Source organism: Quercus robur, chromosome 5, assembly GCF_932294415.1.
Source record: "Quercus robur chromosome 5, dhQueRobu3.1, whole genome shotgun sequence".
In the NCBI taxonomy this organism is placed as follows: Eukaryota; Viridiplantae; Streptophyta; class Magnoliopsida; order Fagales; family Fagaceae; genus Quercus; species Quercus robur.
This window is the reverse complement of record NC_065538.1, coordinates 57880621-57899942: the sequence shown is the minus strand read 5'-3', so window position 1 is coordinate 57899942 and position 19322 is coordinate 57880621. Positions and strand designations below refer to the sequence as shown.

Sequence of the window (19322 nt, the reverse complement as noted above, 5' to 3'; positions counted from 1 at the left end):
GTAGTGATGAAGCTTCCACTTCAAAAAGGCCTTCCTCAAGAATTCTCAAGAATCATCCGGAAAGTAATATCATAGGATCACTTGATGACGGTCTTCGCCTCAGGAAAGGAAATATTCTGCTAGCCAATCATGTAACATATCACTGTTATCTTGCACAGTTTGAACCAAAGAGGGTTGAAGAGGCTCTTCTAGATGAGAATTGGGTTGAATCAATGCATGACGAGTTGAATCAGTTTGTGAGGAATGACGTGTGGGAACTTGCTCCACGGCCTGAGAACGTTCATGTTATAGGCACAAAGTGGATTTTTAAAAACAAAACTGATGAAGATGGAGAGATAATTCGAAACAAGTCTCGGTTGGTGGCTCAAGGCTACACACAAGTAGAAGGGGTGGATTTTGATGAATCATTTGCTCCGGTGGCAAGACTCGAATCCTCATGTCCATTGCGTGCACTTTGAAGTTCAAACTTTATCAAATGGATGTTAAGTGTGCTTTTCTGAATGGATATCTAAATGAAGAGGTTTTTGTTGAGCAACCAAAAGGATTTGAGGATCCTCATTTTCCAGATCATGTATTAAGATTGAAGAAAGCACTGTATGGTTTAAAACAAGCGCCTAGAGCCTGGTACGATCGTCTCACACATTATCTTCTAGATAGAGGTTTCAAGAGAGGGTATGCTGATCGAACTCTATTTGTCAAAAATGATGAAGATTATCTCCTTGTGGCACAAGTCTATGTTGATGACATAGTGTTTGGAGCAACTATCGAAGATCGTGCTACTGAATTTTCTGAGGAGATGAAGAAGGAGTTTGAGATGAGCATGGTGGGGGAGCTCACATTCTTTTTGGGTCTTCAAGTCAAACAACAGAAGGAGGGTATATTTGTATCTCAAGAGAAGTATGCCAGAAATATTGTCAAGAAGTTTGGCCTAGACTCCAAAAAACATGCCTCCACTCCCATGAGCTCTGCCACTAAACTGAATGTGGATTCATCAGGAGTTGAAGTAAGTCCCACATTGTATAGGAGCATCATTGGAAGTTTGCTCTACCTTACAGCAAGTAGACCGGACATTGCTTTCAGTGTGGGCGTTTGTGCCAGGTACCAAGCTAATCCGAAGGAATCTCATCTGACTGCTGCTAAGCGAATCATTCGATATGTGAGTGGTACTGCAAACTATGGTCTGTGGTATTCAAAAGACTCAAATGCGTGTCTTGCTGGGTATTCGGATGCTGACTGGGCTGGAAGTGTAGACGATCGGAAAAGCACTTCAGGCGGCTGTTTTTATCTTGGTAACAATCTTGTTTCGTGGATGAGCAAGAAGCAGAATTCAGTGTCTCTATCTACTGCAGAAGCAGAGTACATAGCTACTGGAAGTTGCTGCACTCAGCTTCTTTGGATGAAGAAATTACTTCATGACTATGGAATTCCTTAAGAAACGATGTGTGTCTTCTGTGACAACACCAGTGCCATCAATCTTTCCAAAAATCCTGTTCAGCATTCAAAATCCAAACACATAGAGATACGTTACCATTTCATTCGGGACTTGGTAGAGGAAAGAGTTGTGTATCTTGAGTTCATACACACTGACAATCAAAAGGCGGATATCTTCACCAAGCCTCTCGATGGTCCACGGTTTGAATCACTCCGTAAGACCATTGGTGTCGGTACAATTCCTTGACTCTCATGTGTGTTGTGTGCTTCATTGTTTATATATCTGTCTGTGTTGGAGCACACACTTCTTTTTGCAACTTGTTTCTTATTTGCTTGTTCTTTTGTGTTTGCTGCTGGTTATGTTTGTGTTTGATTCATTCTTTTTGTTTCTTGAGTCAAAAATCCAAAAATTACATAAAGAATTTGAAAATCAAAACGCTTGGTTGACTTTGTTGAGTTTTGTCTTAAAACTCGTTTTGCCTTGTACCTTTGTGCTAATGGCTTTGTGCATTTTCGAGCATTGCTTGTCTTCATGCACTCATATCACTATGGGAAAAATCTGGAAATCTATGTGAGTGTTGTAAATAGATCTTCAAGCTTGTCATGAATGATTAGTGAATGGTTATGTCGATCTTGAAACATGCATAGATTTGTGTCTATATCTCTTCCCACTTTTTATTTTTTTTGCTAAAAAGAGCTCACCAAATGTAAATCTCCAAATGAAAGGAGATATTGAGCTGCAAAAGCCTGTCGCACATTCTAGTATTTGACTAGGAAAAAGGGTAAGCGACCTTATATTAAAAGTGAAATTTCTTTCAAAAAGGCCAAAGGCCTGTTCTTCAAAAGAGAAATGTTATATATCCCTCTCACAATGAGAGATGATTGCCTCAAAAGATCAAATGTTAAGGCTGAAAGTGGAGTAAAATGAAAAGCTCCAAGTTATGTTATCAAGTTGTGTGGGAGGTCATATATTCATATTTCTATAATTGAGATTGGTCACATGATCTAGTGCTAATTGTGTATGTCTTGGTTGAATTGATCATTGAAGCTTCACATTAGACAAAGGACTATCTCATTGTTGATATCCACACACAACACACAAGTTTATGTTCAATAAATGCCATATTCATTTGTGTGATTGTACTTGATAAAATGTGATTTCACATGCTCAATCTTTGTTAATTCAAGCACAAAAAGATTTTTGAGTGTTTTAGGTGTTTTTGGAAAGTATTTTGTTGAAAAATCTGAAAATTTTCAAAAATCCAGTTTTTGCCCTGTTTTGGCGGCTCAGTCGCGGGTATGTCAAGTCGCGAGACTCAGTCGCATCTTCGCTGGTCAGTTTTGGCGACTTGTTCGCGAGTGGAAGGTCCAGTCGCGAGATTCACTCAGAGATTTTCGCGGCTCAGCTCACGACTCACTCGCGGGTAGACCTTCCAGTCGCGAAAAACACTTAGAAAAATTTTTCAAAATTTTGTTTTTGTGTTCTTTGGCGGCTTAATATGGCGACTGTGTGGCGACTTGTCTCAGTCGCGAAAATCGCGTGTTTTGGACATACAGGGGCAGTTTTTTTAAAATTTTCTGTTTTCCCTCGATCTTTTTGTGACTGTTCATTGTCTTTTTCTTCTGCACTTTCCCTTTCTCACCGTGCCTCCATTGTCGATCTCCATTGTTTGCTTCTTCTCAGCTAAAAAATCGTCGACTCACAGGTATGGTTCCTTGTCTTGCACTCTAATTTTCCTGTTGTTATGGTTTTCCCTCTGGATTATTCTCTTTTGAGTGTGATTTTGTGATGGGTTTTGTGATGTCATCGTTAGCTTATGGTAACCTGTTCTTCTGGTTTTTGAGCTAATTTCTTTTGATTGGTTGTGTTCTTTATCATGTGCTTAGCTAGGGTTAGCTAATTTTTGTCTGATCTGGTGTTGCTATCCTGCTGCACTTTGATCTTGTGTGGTATCTTGTTGATGTGGTGTTGATTTTGGTCCTTTTGCAGCTGATTATGTGGTTATATTTGATCTCTCTACTGTGTAGTTCTAATTTGGGCCTTTGATGTCCTTCATTGTTACTTTCTGACCATACTCATCCAGCTGTTAGGGTTTCTTCATTGTTCCTACATTTTCACTAACCCACTGCTGATATAGTCTGTTGGATTGTGTTTTTGTCATTTCCCTTGGTTATAATACAGACTGGTCATGTCTCCATTCAAAAAGGCTGCTGTGAAAGGAGGTTCTTCCAAAGGGAAGGAACCCGTAATTGATGTTGATGAAGACACACCTCTCCCGAAAGTGACTCGCTCTTCATCACAGCGATTCGATCCCAATAAGTTCAGATCCTATTCAGCATATCAGTCATATGAGAATTTCTTTCTTCATGCCACACCACTACTAGAGAGAGCGGTGGATCTGCCTTCACTTCATAACACTGACATTCCGATATGTTTTGCTCACAAGGATTGGAATTACCTTCTCTCGGATCCGGATATCGTGTATGAAGAGTTGGTTAAAGAATTTTATGCTAATGCAATTGTGGAGGGAGATGAACTTAAGTGCTGGGTTCGGCAAAAGAGCTTTTCTGTTTCTCCTACATACCTGGCAGAAATTCTTCACATCAACAGACCCATTTTTCGTCATTCACCAGTCTATGATGATCTATGTCCTGATGAGGAGCTTCTCAAACAAAGTCTTGGTCAAGACTTGGAGTTCTCACCCAATGGCAAATCCATCAGTGTTTCCTCCCTTTCTCCGAAACTGCGAGTGCTTACAATTGTGATGTTTCACAATTTGTACCCTTTATCAAGTACTGGGTATATGAATCTCGGACGTGCTTTGTTTCTTCATGATCTGGTTTCTGATGAAGAAATTGACATTTGTGCTCACATCTTTCATGTTCTGCGCAAAACGGTTCTTCGCAGTGAGTCTCGGATCTGCATTCCTTTCTGCAGTCTCATTTCACGGATCTTGAAGCTCAAGGGGATTTATCCAACGGCTGATGAGTCTCCTATCCCCAAACCGAGTCCGATCAACATGCGCACATACAATGCAAGTGTTGGACATAGTCGGAAGAGAGCCAAACCAGAAACTTCTGCATCTCACAGTGACTCTCCGTTCAGCACTCTCTCCCTCGATGAGAAACTTGATCGCATTGTTTCCTCTGTCCACGAGTTGAATACAAAGATGTCTGGACTCACTGCTTCTCTACACCATCAAAACAACCGATGGGATATGAAGTTTACTTCTCTTCAGACTCAGTTGGATCAAATTCAGAGAAAACTAGAAGAGGATGACTAGCCTATTCCATGACAAAAAGGGGGAGTGATAGGCATAATCAGAGGGGGAGGATATTACCCTAAGGGAGTGTCACTATCTAAGGGGGAGTGTCTTTATTTTTTTTGTTGTTTCCTTCTTCTCTTTAAGTTGATATATTATGTTTTGTAAAACTGTTATTCAGGTATTTGTTGGTTTGTACCCATATGCTTATGTAAGCTTTTAGGGTTATTGCTTTATGCATAGTTTGTAGGCCTTGTGGTATGTACCATGCTTAAGTGCAGCCTTTATGCTATGTTGAAATCAGTACTTTAATCTAAATGTTCTGCATTGTGATTGTTGTACTGTCACTCTTGTGCCCTTGTAGGATTGTTCCTAGATGCATATGCCATGTGTGCTATGCATTGGTTGAGTGTTGTACATACAAGTGTCTTGCCTTGTGCTTGTTAACTTGTATGTCCTTGTGTTCATTCCAAGTGTGAATGAACACTGTGATCACTACCTTGTGGTGTTCACTTGGTTGATCAAGCCATGGTTTGTTCATTAACTCCATCTTAAGCTTGATCTCATATTGCCTGTTTCATATGCATTAATAATTTTCTGCTTACAATGATCATGGTGTATTGTTGTGTTTCAGGAGTTTATGTTCATATGATTCAAGTGCTTCACAGCTTCTAGAATTAGGTGTGAGTGAGTTTTGATCAACTGTTCCCAACTCACATGTTAAGTCTAGAGTCTGTTTTAGGGTTTTGTCACGGAATAGCCAAAGGGGGAGATTGTAAGGTTGAATTTATTCAACCATCTAATTGGCTTTATTCCGTGCCAAATTTGCTTGTAATTCAGCATTTAGTAACCCTGTATTTAGGTGGGATTGTTGTAAGGGTAGTGAGTGAGATAGTGTGAAGATTGCTCAAGAGTGTGCAAGAAAACAGAGTGTCGCGGCGGGACTCGCGGCTTCAACCCGCCAGAAGATGCACACGTGCCAAGCATGCTAGAAGATGAACAGTCATGCTAGCTGGAGCACTACAGGACAAAACAGGACAACTGGCCATACGGTTAACTCGCGACTTAGTCAAGCCGCGAGGTCAAGCCGCGAGCCACCCCTGTTTTGGAAAAACCTGACGTTTCGCATTCCACTCCACTTCAGTATAAATACCCTTTTAACCCACGATTGAAAGTGAGCTTCCAGAGAGAATTTTGAGAAAGAAACCCTAAAGAAAAACCAGATTGTTTCACCCACAATCTCTACCTTAGAGTCTCATCAAATTCCCTCACTCTCTTCCTCTCCATTGTCAAATCCTTGAGAGGCCTTTATACCAAACCTGGTTCTCACCATTATCATCCCTGTGAGACAGACGTTTGGAGTTCTGGGAAGCAGTTAGGAAGGAGCCAATATTCATTGGTTGATGCTACGGTGTAGTAGCGGAATCCGGAAAGCTAGAAAAGAAAAAGGTTCGGCGCAACCTCGTTGGAGCAAGAAGCTTGGAGGGCTTAGGTGCATTGGGTAGATTAGGCTTGGAGGGTCTATTGCTGTCCTTGTATCCCAACTGTATTTTCTAGTGGATTGATTACCGCTTGGAGGGCGGCGGAGAGGTTTTTCGCCGAGGTCTTCGGTTTCCTCTTCGATAACATATCTGGTGTTATCGCTGTGTTTGCATCTTCCTTCCTCTCTATCTCTGCCTTTGCATTAATCTGCTGTGGTTTATTTTGATGTGGCTTAGATAGTTGTTTAATCAATTCCATGTTATAGCATATGTTAAGTTTCCGCACACTAGTTGTTTAACATATTGCTTGTATTGATTAAATTGGTTTTTGGGGGTCTAAACGTTCAAAAGTGTTTTTGTACACGTTTTTGAACTTTCAGTAGTGATCACAGTGCTCATTCACACTTGGAATGAATACAAGGACATACAAGTTAGCAAGCCCAAGGCAAGATGCTTGTATGCTCAACACTCAACCAATGCATAATACACAAGGTATATGCATCTAGGAACAATCCTACAAGGGCACAAGAGTGACAGTACATAAATCAAAATGCAAGACATTTAGATTAAAGTATTGATTTCAACATAGCATAAAGGCTGCATTAAGCAAGGTACATACCATAAAGCCTACAAACTATGCATAAAACATTAACCCTAAAAGCTATAAAAGCACATGGGTACAAACACATTATATTGAATAAAAACTTAAACAATAAAAACTAAAAGTGCATAAAGTTTCTCCCCTTCAAAGTGATGAGAAGCTGTGATGCACTTGGAACATATATACTTGTAACCTGAAACACTTGCACAAAACACATTAGACCCTCAAGGTAAAGCAAGTAATAAAAGGACAAGTATAATGTAACAAGAAAATTGCGATCAAGTAAACATGATGTAAAACATATGAGCAACTTGATCAAACACCAAAACAGTCATATAGAAATGACTACAATGAACACATAGCAAAGCAATTGATCATCCAAACATGCATTCAATGAAGCACAATAGCATAAGGAAGTATGCATGTCCAAAGCACAAACATGATGCAATGAGAACAACAAAGCATAACTCAAAGCACCATAAAGCCAACAAGAAAACAAACATAACAAAGTTTTCTAGTTAACATAATGTCTTCTCCCCCTTGGTATATGCATCTCCACTATGGAAAATCTCTCCCCCTACAAATGTGCACAAGAGTCATAACAAGAGTCATATAGAAATGACAAAACACTCCGGAATACTCTCTAGAGTATACTCTCCCCCTTTTTGTCAAGAATAGACAAAGGGTCAAGGAGAAAAGAGGGCAAGAGATGAATGAACGAACAATGATAATGATGCATGAGGGGTGCAAGATGAATGAGAAAATGAAGCTCAAATCTAAGATAAAGTAACATGCTACAAAGCATAAGGTAAACATGACATGCTAGGATGAAGAAATAAGGTAAAGACCAATGCATGACAAGGGTAGCAAAGGTGTGTGCAAGAGGTGGCTAAGTGCATGCATGACCAATGCATGAAAAATGCACATGTGGGGCAAAGTGTGTTAAAATACACAACCAATGAACTAAACATGTTCCTAATGAGGAAACATGAGAAACCCCAAAGTTTGGTACTCATCGGAGTCCAAACAAGCGAGAAAATGTCTAAGAGGCATTTTATCAAACACCTAGCATGCACACTATGAACAAAAATGTGATACAATGCATGAACATCATGAAATCCACCCTTAATACATGTTCTTTCTGCCGCAAAGGGCCAACATCCAATGCATATCAACAAAAGAAACCAATCCCATGAAGAAAATTGAAAAAAAAATAAGTTTTCCCAACCCCTATGATGAAAATCCCAACCAAGAGCACAAAACTCTCCAAAACATAATCTAAGGATCAAAATCAATGAAAAGAGTTTATAATTACCTTAGAGATGTTAATGAATTGAAAAACCATTCAAATTGGTTGGGTTTTGATGTAAAAATATTGAAAGATGGGCTTTAGAGAGGATGGGAGAGGTTTAAAACAAGTTTCCCACGAAAAAGAGCTCTTTAAAAAGCTGATTCTGGGCGTCTCGCGACTGGCGAGTCGCGAGCCAAGTCGCGAGTGAGCCGCGAAACCTCTCTGTATGAACTCGTAGCTTAAACTCGCGGCTTGCAAGCCGCCAAACCGAGTAGCCAAAACTGGCAGCTTGCTGGCAGCTCACACAAGTAGCCAAAATGAGTGGCCAAAAATTCTGACACTTGTTTTTCAAAACAGAACATGTTTAAACATTGAAAAACAAAGTAAGCACTAAACATAAACACAAAAAGTGATAAAAATCACTTCCAAAAACATATAAAATGATCAAAAATATTTTTGGATTAATCCATATAAGATTGAGCACACACACGACACATTTAGACAAGTACAATCTAACAAATGAATAAGACATTCATTGAACATAAGGCAAGTGTGTTATGTGTGTGTATCAAATGTGGAATAGTCCTTAGTCTAGAGTGAAGCTTCAATGATCAATTCAATCAAGTCATACACAACTAGTACTAAGTCAAGTGGTCTATCTCAATTATAGAAGTGAACATATATGATCTCCCACAAGAAAATGATTACATAAGATTGAAGCTTTTCATTTGGCTTCTTACAATTCATATCATTTGATCATTTTGAATCAATACAACTCATTTTGAGCAATACATCTCATTTTTGAGATTGATGCCTGAAATTTTTGATATTTCAATTTGATGAACAAGCCTTTGGCTTTTTGGGCATCATACATTTTCATATAAGTCGCTTTCACTTTTTCCTAGTCGAATACTAGTATGTGCGACGGCTTTTGCAGCTCATTATCTCTTTTCATTTTGAGATTTACATTTATTGAGCTCTTTAAGCAATAAAAATAAAAGAGTGGGAAGAGATATAAGGACAAGTCTACGCATGTATCAAAACCAACATGACTATTGACAAATCATTCATGACAAGCTTGAAGATCGATTTACAAGAATCACACAAAGATGTCAAGATTTTTCCCACAAAGATATAAGTGCAAAAATAACAAGCTAAGCTCGTAAATGCACAAAGCCATTTGTACAAAGGTACAAGGCCAAACTCACATGTGATATGTGCTCAAACATATACGATCAAACTTTTTGAATTTTTCACTTTTTATGTGGTTTTGGATTTTTACTCACACAAAATAGAAACATAAAAGTAAGATAAAAAACGAAACAATGCATACAAATAAATGCAAGATGCACAAAATGCATGAAGATATGACATTTAACGCATGAAGGGTCCTACAAAAATCGAAAGAATTAGATCAAGGACCAAAAGAGCAAAAGCTCAACCATAGGAACCCTTCCTCATCCAAACGGAACGATTGTTTGGAATGAGTGTCTCACGAGAAGCGAGACGAGGGTTGGACGAATGAGAACCGGAGATGCACATAGTCAAGGAGTTAAGAGCATTAAACATTTTCTTTAACAACATACTATTTTCACTCAAAACCGGTTTACTCTTTTTAGCACAACTTCCAAAAAACTCAAGTTTTTCTTTTCTTTTAATTCTCTTAAGAGCTTGAAACTTAGAGCAATGAGGTCTTAGATGACCAAAGGCACCACAATGGTGACAAACAATGTGTTTAGGTCCACTAGGCCTTTTGGGAATGGATCTAGCAACATGGTTTTGTTCCCTCTTCAACTTATGACATTGAGGTCTTATATGACCAATCACACCACAATGGTGGCAAGTTGGAACAAACTTAGATCCATCCAAAGCCTTAGGTTGAGACCTAAACGAAGGTTTTGACTTAACAGCCTTTCTCTCCACCTTTTGATTTCTTTTATGTGGAGGAATGTACGCCGATTTGTCCTTTAAGGTAGAACACACACTAGGCACAAAATCGGGTACCACAACATGATTGCAACAAATATTATCATCCATTTTATCAATGGGTTCAGCAATCAAACACTTGGCATGCATCTTAAGAGATTTATTTTCACATTTAAGATCATCAACAAGTTTGTTAGACAAAACAAGTTTAGCATCCAAGTCCATATTCAAACATTCAAATTCTTTCAGTTTTTCAAGAGAAATTTCAGCAAGTTTTTTATATTTCTCAACCAATTTGTTGGATTCATTGAGTTTAGCAATCAAATCATCCTTTTCACAAAATAACTTGCTCAAATTCTTTTGAAACTTCTTAGCATTTTTCTTCAAGAGTTTGTCAACAACACCCATGGATTCAAATAACATGTCATCACACTTATGAGGATTAACACTCATAGAGGCATTTTCACAAACATGTGGCATGTTACATTCATCACCAACCAAATCATGCAAAGAGGCATACAAAGCACAATCCATGGCAAATAAACACAAGGGGTCAAGGATCACACTTAGGTATTTAAACCACAACAAGTGTACCCGCTCTGATACCAAATGAAAGTTCAAATATGTGTATAAACACCCTTGAATGTTTAGACCCCCAATATACAAATTACCAATACAAGCTTTAAATCAAACAATTAATGTGCGAAACATGAACAAAAGCTTAATACAGAATTGGTAAACAATCTAAGCCAATTAAAAACACATCCACAGCAGAAAATAAAAGGCAAAGATAAAGGGAAGAGAGATGCAAACACAAGGACAACACACGATGTGTTATCGAAGAGGAAACCGAAGCCCTCGGCGTACAACCTCTCCGCCGCCCTCCAAGCGGTCAATAATCCACTAGAAAATGTAGTTGGGATACATGAACAGCAATAGACCCTCCAAGCCTAATCTACCTGATGTACCTAAGCCCTCCAAGCTTCTTGCTCCAACGAGGTTGCGCCGAACCTTTTTCTTTTCTAGCTTACCGGATTTCGCTACTGGACCGTAGCATCCGCCATCCTTGGCATCTTCCAATGCTTCCCAAAGCTCCAAAAACACTCAACACTCTGAATGGGTGTGGGTAGTGTTTGGATAGAAATCTCCTCTCAATAGGTATGACAATGAGAGAGGGAATGAGAAGAGACTACAAAGATTTCTCTCTAAGAATGAGTAGCTCTCTCTAATTGGGTGGGTGTTTTGAAGAAACCTCTCTTAGGGTTTTTCTTTCTGAATATCCACACATATCTTGTGGGAATGAGGGGTATTTATATTGGTGTGAGAATGGAATACGAAGAGTCAGTTTTTCCAAAAACAGGGCTGGCTGGCGACTTGACCTCACGACTTGACTGAGTCGCGAGTTCAAGTCGCGAGCTAACTTAATGGCCAGTCTGGATTTTTGTCGTGTAGTGCTCCAGGTGGCGTGACTGTTCAGCTCCCCTGCATGCTCTGCACATGAGCAACTTTTAGCGGCTTGCAAGCCGCGAGCCACCCGCGAGTCCTAGCCGCGAGTCTCTTCTTCACTGCACTGTCTTGAGCATTTCTTCACACTCTCTCACACACTACCCTTACATGATTCCCACCTAAATACAAGGTTTCTAAGTGCTATATTACAAGCAAATTTTTCATGGAATAAAGCCAACACATGGTTGATTAAATTCAACCTTACAATTGGCTAACAGGATGTTTCCTTTTCTGAGGCGAAGGCCTTCATCTAGAGACCCTATGATGTTGCTTTCCGGATGGTTCGTAATTACTCTTGAAGATGGTTTCTTTGATGTGGAGACTTCATCACTTCGAGAGATAGAAGGATGAACTTCCGGAGGAGTAAGAGGACTTGATGTTCTAGACATCGATCTCGTTTCCATTCTTGGGTTGATGGGAGTCGATTCTTCTTCTGGTGTAGGTTCTTCACCTTCTATATCAAGAGCTTCGACCTTAACATCGGGCTCTTTGGTGCTCAGCCCTTCTCCATCATCAATCATCTCCACCTTAGATAAGGCATCATCAATCTTGACATTTATGGACTCCATCACTGTCTTAGTTCTCTTGTTAAAAACTCTTTACGCTCGACTCGTAGTAGAGTACCCAAGAAAAATACCCTTATCACTTCTCGCATCAAACTTCCCAAGATTCTCCCGATCATTTAGGATATAGCATTTACTTCCAAACACTCGAAAATACTTCACTCTAGGCTTCTTTCCATTCCAAATCTCATAGGCTGTCTTCTTTGTTCCTACTCGGAAAAATATTCTATTGCCAATGTAACACGAGGTGTTGACAGTTTCTCCCCAAAATTTTTGAGGTATTTGCTTGTTAAGCAACATGACTCTTGCCATTTCCTGAATCACCCGATTTTTTCTCTCTATCACTCCATTTTGTTGTGGAGTTTTGGGGGCTGAAAATTCTCTTTTGATTCCATTCTTTTCACAGAAATACTCGAATCTTGCATTCTCAAATTCCCTCCCATGATCACTTCTAATTTTGGCAATAGGGAACCCCTTTTTCGTTTTGTAGTTTCTTGCACAGAATCTCCAACCTCTCACATGCTTCTGATTTTTCTCTAAAGAATTCAACCCAAGTGTATCTTGAGTAATCATCCACAATGACCATAATGTATCTCTTTCCCCCTAGGCTTTCAGTTCTGGTAGGCCCCATTAGATCAACATGAAGTAACTCCAAACACCGAGAAGTAGCAATCACATTCACCTTGTGATGACTTGCCTTTGTTTGCTTCCCCATTTGGCATGCACCACAAACGGTCTTCTTCACCTTTCCAAACTTAGGAAGTCCCTTAACTGCTTCAAGTTTGGACACTTTTGCTACTTCTTTGAAGTTGGCATGCCCAAATCTGTGATGCCACAGCTCCAACATATCCACACGAGCACTTCTACACGATATGGGTGTCGTGGGAACTATTCCATAACAGTTATCTGTAGTACGATTTCCCTCCAAAACCTGAATCCCATCTTCATTGATGATCAAGCATCCCTTCTTAGAGAATTGTACCAGGAAATCATCATCACAAATTTGAGTGATGCTCAGCAGATTTGCCTTCGGCCCTTTTATGTATAACACATCTTTCAACAGCGGTAATCCAGGTATCTCAATGGTTCCTTTGCCTAGGACTTGAGCATGACTTCCATCACCAAAGGTCACATAGTCACCAACCTTTTCTTTGAGTGTCTTAAACAGTGACTTATCCCCTGTCATATGGCGAGAACACCTACTGTTAAGATACCACAAACATGCATTAAACACCTTCAATGAGGTATGCACAAATAAGCTCACATGAGACAAACATTCTTGACCTTCAAACACAAACTCATTATCAGTTTTCTTGCTTCTTTCAGATTGACTTTTCATTTTCAGACTCTCAATCATCTCACACAACATTCTATTCTTTCTTTTATATTTCTTAATCAATGATTTAGATTCAGATATGCTACTGTGTAAGACATGATTCTGATTTTCAAAATATTCCAGCATGTGAACAAATATTCTAGCATGTTTCTTAGTTTTTAACAACTCTACAAGATCATTAGTAAAACACCCTTCACACATATGCATAGAGTCATTTTCACAAACACTTAAGCTACAATTCAGCATGGTATTTTCCATAACAGCTACCACAACACAGGGGTCTAGGATCACACTTAGGTAATAAAACCACAACAAGTGTACCCGCTCTGATACCAATTGAAAGTTCAAATATGTGTATAAACACCCTTGAACGTTTAGACCCCCAAATTACAACTTAACCAATTCAAGCATTATGTCAAACAACAAGTGTGCGGAAAATTAACATAAGCTATAATATGGAATTGGAAAAACTATCTAAGCCAAATTAAATCACAACTCACAACAGATAATAAACGGCAAAGATAAAAGGGAAGGAAGATGCAAATACAAAGACAACAAGCGATGTGTTTTCGAAGAGGAAACCGAAGCCCTCGGCGTAAAACCTCTCCGCCGCCCTCCAAGTGGTAAACAATCCACTAGAAAATATAGTTGGGATACATGGACAGCAATAGACCCTCCAAGCCTAATCTACACAGTGCACCTAAGCCCTCCAAGCTTCTTGCTCCAACGAGGTTGCGCCGAACCTTTTTCTTTTCTAGCTTCCCGGATTCCGCTACTAGACCGTAGTATCAACCAATGAAGATTGGTTCCTTCCTAACTGCTTCCCAGAAATCCAAACAGCTCTCACACAGTGATGAATATGATGAGAACAAGGTTTGGTAAAATGCCTCTCAAGGATTTGACAATGGAGAGGAAGAGAGTTGAGGAATTTGAAGAGACTCTAATGTATAGATTGTGGGTGAATCAATCTTGTTTTTCTTTAGGGTTTCTCTCTCAAAATTCTCTCTCGAAGCTCTCTTACATTTGTGGGTAAAAAGGGTATTTATACTGGAGTGGGAGAGGAATGTGAAACGTCAGGTTTTACAAAACAGGGGTGGCTCACGGCTTGACCTCGCGACTTGACTAAGTCGCGAGATCCAGTCGCGAGATAACCGTATGGCCAGTTGTCCTGTAGTGCTCCAGCTAGCATGACTGTTCACCTTCCGGCATGCTTGGCACGTGTGCTACGTCTGGCGGCTTGCAGCCGCGAGTCACCCGCGAGGCCAAGCCGCGAGTCTCTGTTTTCTTGCACACTCTTGAGCAAACTTCACTCTATCTCACTCACTACCCTTACAACAAGCCCACCTAAATACAGGGTTACTAAATGCTGAAATACAAGCAAATTTGGCACGGAATAAAGCCAATTAGATGGTTGAATAAATTCAACCTTACGCTCATATTGTGGTTTGTGTAAATCTCTTGTGAGATTTGTGAGGAGCTTTCCTTTACACAAGTTTAAGGTTATCAAAAGGAGATTCGTTCAAGAACTTGATGATCATTCAGTTGCTGCACTAAGAAGCTTAAAGAAACACAAGCGAGTGTGCTTGTACTTGCTGGAGAATCCAAGAAAGGAGGAGTCCATGATCTCAGAGTTTACACATGGTCGTGTCAGTAAGTTTCTATTGGTGGGTAGCAATAGGATGTTAGCGGTCTAAGTCCTATTGAAAAACTTCGATTCTTTCATAGTAGATTCAGGTTTACCTTGAGGATAGCTAGGTTAAATCATTCCCAGGTTTTTACCAGTTTGGTTTCCTAGGTCATCATATCATTGGGTTATTTATTTTTCCGCTGCTATGAATGATATGATTGTTTGATCATGATAACCTAGATCTGGAATTTGGACTAAGTAATAACTTGGCTAATTAACTAGGTTAATCCAATTATATTTTAAGGGGTCTAAAAATTCACAAAAGGAAGTCAGATAGGCGGCTGTTACTGTGAAACCGTAGAGCAGGAACGTGGGGAAATTTTCACAGCTTCAAATCGTATCAGATTCTTTCCCCTTTACTGTGAAACGATGTGAAACTGTAGAGCAGAAGTTCAAACCATCTATTTGTGCGTAACCATAGAACAAAAAGGTGGGAGAAATTCAAACGGTCTGTTTCCCATTCCCCACGATGTGTTTCTTACACAATACCTTTTGTCAAACCCTGTTTCAAGCAAAACCCTGAACGCTTCCCCCCTCCTTTTTTATTTTTTCTTTCTTCCAACCCAGATTGAACGTTTTATATTTTTTATTTCTTTTTCCTTTAAGCTACATTGAAAAGGCCCTTGAACGCTCCCCCCCCCCCCTTCTTTTTTTCCTTTCTTCCAAACCGGCTTGAACGTTTTATATTTTTAATTTCTTTTTCCTTTAAGCTGAATTGAAAAGGTTTTGGGTTGGGCTTGATAGTGGAACTAAATAAATAAGAGGTGGGCTGGATTAATTATACAAATTTATTATAGGATGATAGTGGGAGTAAATAAATAAGTAGTGGGCTACATTTATAAGGCTGAGATTTATAGGGCTGAAAATTGTAAAAACTATTTTAAAATTGAAGGGAAAATTATATTTTTTTTAAAGAAAATGATGTGGCAGCTGATGTGGCGTAATGTGAGAGCTGTAGCATTAAACGCTACGCTTCAGCTTTTAGTAATATATAGATGAGAGGAATAGAAAAAGATTCAAGAAGATACTTACTTATGGCCTTGGACTTTGTAGGTTTACTTTCCTCATTGTCAAAATGATCAATGCCTAGTTTCCTGCTGGACAGATCTGCATATGTTTCTTTTGCGGTTTCCTCTTGAACTTCCTGCACAAACTTCTAATTTAGCCCTTCTTACAGAATACATGAAAGGTAAAAATATATAATATATATATATATATATATTTAAACCATTGGAAAGAGTTATTAGTTGAACTTAAAATTATGATATTTAAAGAATTAGTGGATACAGGGTCAAAACCATTCATTCACCAAAGTTTAGAAAGTAAAAATCCGAGTGGCCAAATCTAATTTGGTGAACCTTATGTGCTTTTTCTTCATTGGATTGAACATACTGGAAACCAACCAATCTAGTGTGACTAAACTGACAGCTATTAATTACTGAACACACAACCAGAACATAATAGGACTCCAAGAAAAAGTTTGCCATTTCCATTCATAGTTCAAAATAGTAAACAGATAAAGCTTCATATGCAGCATAATGCAATGTGTCCAAAACTCCTGCTAAAAGAGTTACTCTCACTCTTTCCTCTGTTTGACTCTCAATCATCCATATATTTCATTTCGTACATTACATTTGATCCTTTTACTGTTGATGCCAAAGTGTATTTTTCATAACTAACATAAATTTTAGCAACTCTTGTCAACTTCATGGACAAAAGCTACAACTTTGGCAGCAAAATACATCATGGAGCTGCAAACACCTATGCCAAGTCTTCAATTAATAATTGTAAAAACATAGTGGGGGCCAATAATATGACTTGGTCTAATTGTATCATTGAAGTACGTGCTGCCCCTCTAAATTTTCTTGTACTACCAATCACACAATCAGGTGGCAACTTTATCATTATACTACGTAGAAAACCTTGATATTCTAAAACCCAGCATGTTTTCCTCCATACCACAATTATAAAGCCTATCTAACATACTGGTATTTACCACGTGGAAAACAACCTATTTAATTCCAATTTTTATGTTATGTTATTCTGCATTAGGCAACAAACAGAGAAAAAGTTTCAAGAAACAAGCAAAGGAGATGCAATTTATGCAATGCACAATATAGAATCTACCTACAATCCCACTCATAATAATAAACCCAGTGAACCCCACTTGCACAAAGGTCAAATGGATCATGGGAAAATTGAACCAAAAAAATATAATTGATAGTAAATAGTAAGATTGTATTGCTACCTGGTGCACTAAACAGTTGATTGAAGGATGTCTTCGTAAAAGATTGTGAATCAGAGCTATAATAACCAATGATCCTGAAGCAGGAACTGAAAGTGACAGCCGACTCAATTTCTTAGCAAAAGCAGCTGCCAAATATGCCGGGAGAAGTGTAGACTTTAAGCAAGAATCAAGAAGCTACAGAAAATACATTGCATTTACTTAGAAAATAAGAAATTGCTCAAGAAGAGCCTAAATTCCAACGGTAAAGCATAAAGCGTAAAGATGAACTATGTAGTTACCTGGAAAAATTTTGCCCGATGTTTTGCCATGAAGATAGAAGGGACCAATAAACCATAAAGCTTTTCATAAAAGTTAGGGTACTCTAAACCATACTGTGTCACGAGGATGAAGAGACTGCTAAGAGCCATGACACTGACAACACCAACAATGCCATATGATCTCGTCAAAAAATCACTGCACATTGTCAGGGAGTAAATTAGACACAAGTTCACCATTCAAAAGAGAAAAAGACGCAAGATGTAAAATATGAAACAATACGAAGTCTACTAAGTACGTAAATTTTACCATAACATTATGGGATTAGACAGATAAGGAATGACGGCCTGGTGGAGAGTCACAAGAACCTGAACGTGAGAAAATAATGGAGCACCTTAAGATAAAAAGAACAGCAAAAACAAATAATAAACATGCTGAGAGAGAGAGAGAGAGAGAGACTGCAATTACCAAAAACCAATCAAATTGGTGCTAATATTAAGAATCAAGAACTCAACTCATAAATTATTGTTATATATATATATATAAACAAAAGTTCCAGTTGGAGTGTTATAGAGAAGGTCTCTAATTTCGGTACCGCTGATCAAGTGGTTTTGCATTTCTCCATGATTTGGGTAATAGTTACTTCTTCTTTTTTCTTTTTTAACATAGGATTTGAATGCATGTTTACAATTAGAAATTTAGTTTATCAAATAATTTTTTTGCAAAATTTCTGATTTCCATTTTTTTTCCCTTTTCCTTTTTATTGTTTTTGGTTATATGATAACAACAGGATGGAGCAGATTCACCTAGAACTGGAAAATGGTGGGTGTATTTTAGTACTGAACCTCATCCAGTTGGATATTTTCCAAACAAACTATTTTTTGAGTTAAATTCTGGAGCAGACACATTAAAATGGGGAGGCTATGTTTTCACTGGGCCAAATGATAATGCTAGCCCTCAAATGGGTAGTGGAAAATTTGATAATGGTGAATATCAATGAACTGCTTACATGACTAATGTACAATATGTAGGTGCCAATAATCAATTAGTTCGCTCGCCAAATGATATTCAAACTGCCGAGTCTCGTTGTTACCTTGAAGGGGATGAATCATACAAAGATGAAACAATAGGTTATACCTTCTGTTTTGTCGGAAAAGGTGGCGTACTAGATTATTGTTTTCATGGTACATGTAAATGAAAACCAATAAAAAGCTGGTCACATCAATAGTTTGTGGCCATTGCATTACATTTCATGCTAAAATATAATAATGGCAAAATTTGAATTTTTGTTCCTTTCTATATGGGTTTTTTTTTTTTTTTTTTTGGTGCCTTTGATTTTTTTTTTTAATTATTTTATTTTAGTTCCAAGAAAATCAATTGTTGAGTAAGTTAAAAGATATTTTTAGGTAGAAAAATATTCCAAAAGCTTTGAACTAGACTCATGTTACCCTTATCCCAAATTACATACAAATCCAATTAAGACAATTAAATCACCAAACCAAGGTTTTCAAAATCGGGATCCTTCGTAGGATCGTGGGAAGTAGGCGGAAACATGGATCATAGGATCGGATCATTGATCATAAGATCCTACATTATTTGAGAAAAAAAAAAATACACAATGGTATATTAAATAATCACATAAATTATATATTCATTGATATAATTACAATACATCACTACATCCATTTGTATGCATCATCTAAAGAGGCCAAAAATCTCAAAACGTGACACTCT

At 38.4% G+C, this 19322-nt stretch overlaps 1 protein-coding gene across 1 annotated transcript; it reads right to left on the bottom strand.

Moving 5' to 3' along the window:
* Window positions 1–17113: 17113 nt before the first annotated feature.
* Window positions 17114–19142, bottom strand: LOC126728423 (protein NUCLEOLAR COMPLEX ASSOCIATED 4-like). The gene is made up of 5 exons (XM_050434245.1): window positions 19083–19142; window positions 17898–17956; window positions 17612–17786; window positions 17334–17507; window positions 17114–17128 (listed from the first exon to the last, which is right to left on the bottom strand). Exons 1-5 carry the CDS (start codon window positions 19140–19142, stop codon window positions 17114–17116), a joined length of 483 nt encoding a protein of 160 aa, XP_050290202.1.
* Between the last annotated feature and the right edge of the window lie 180 nt (window positions 19143–19322).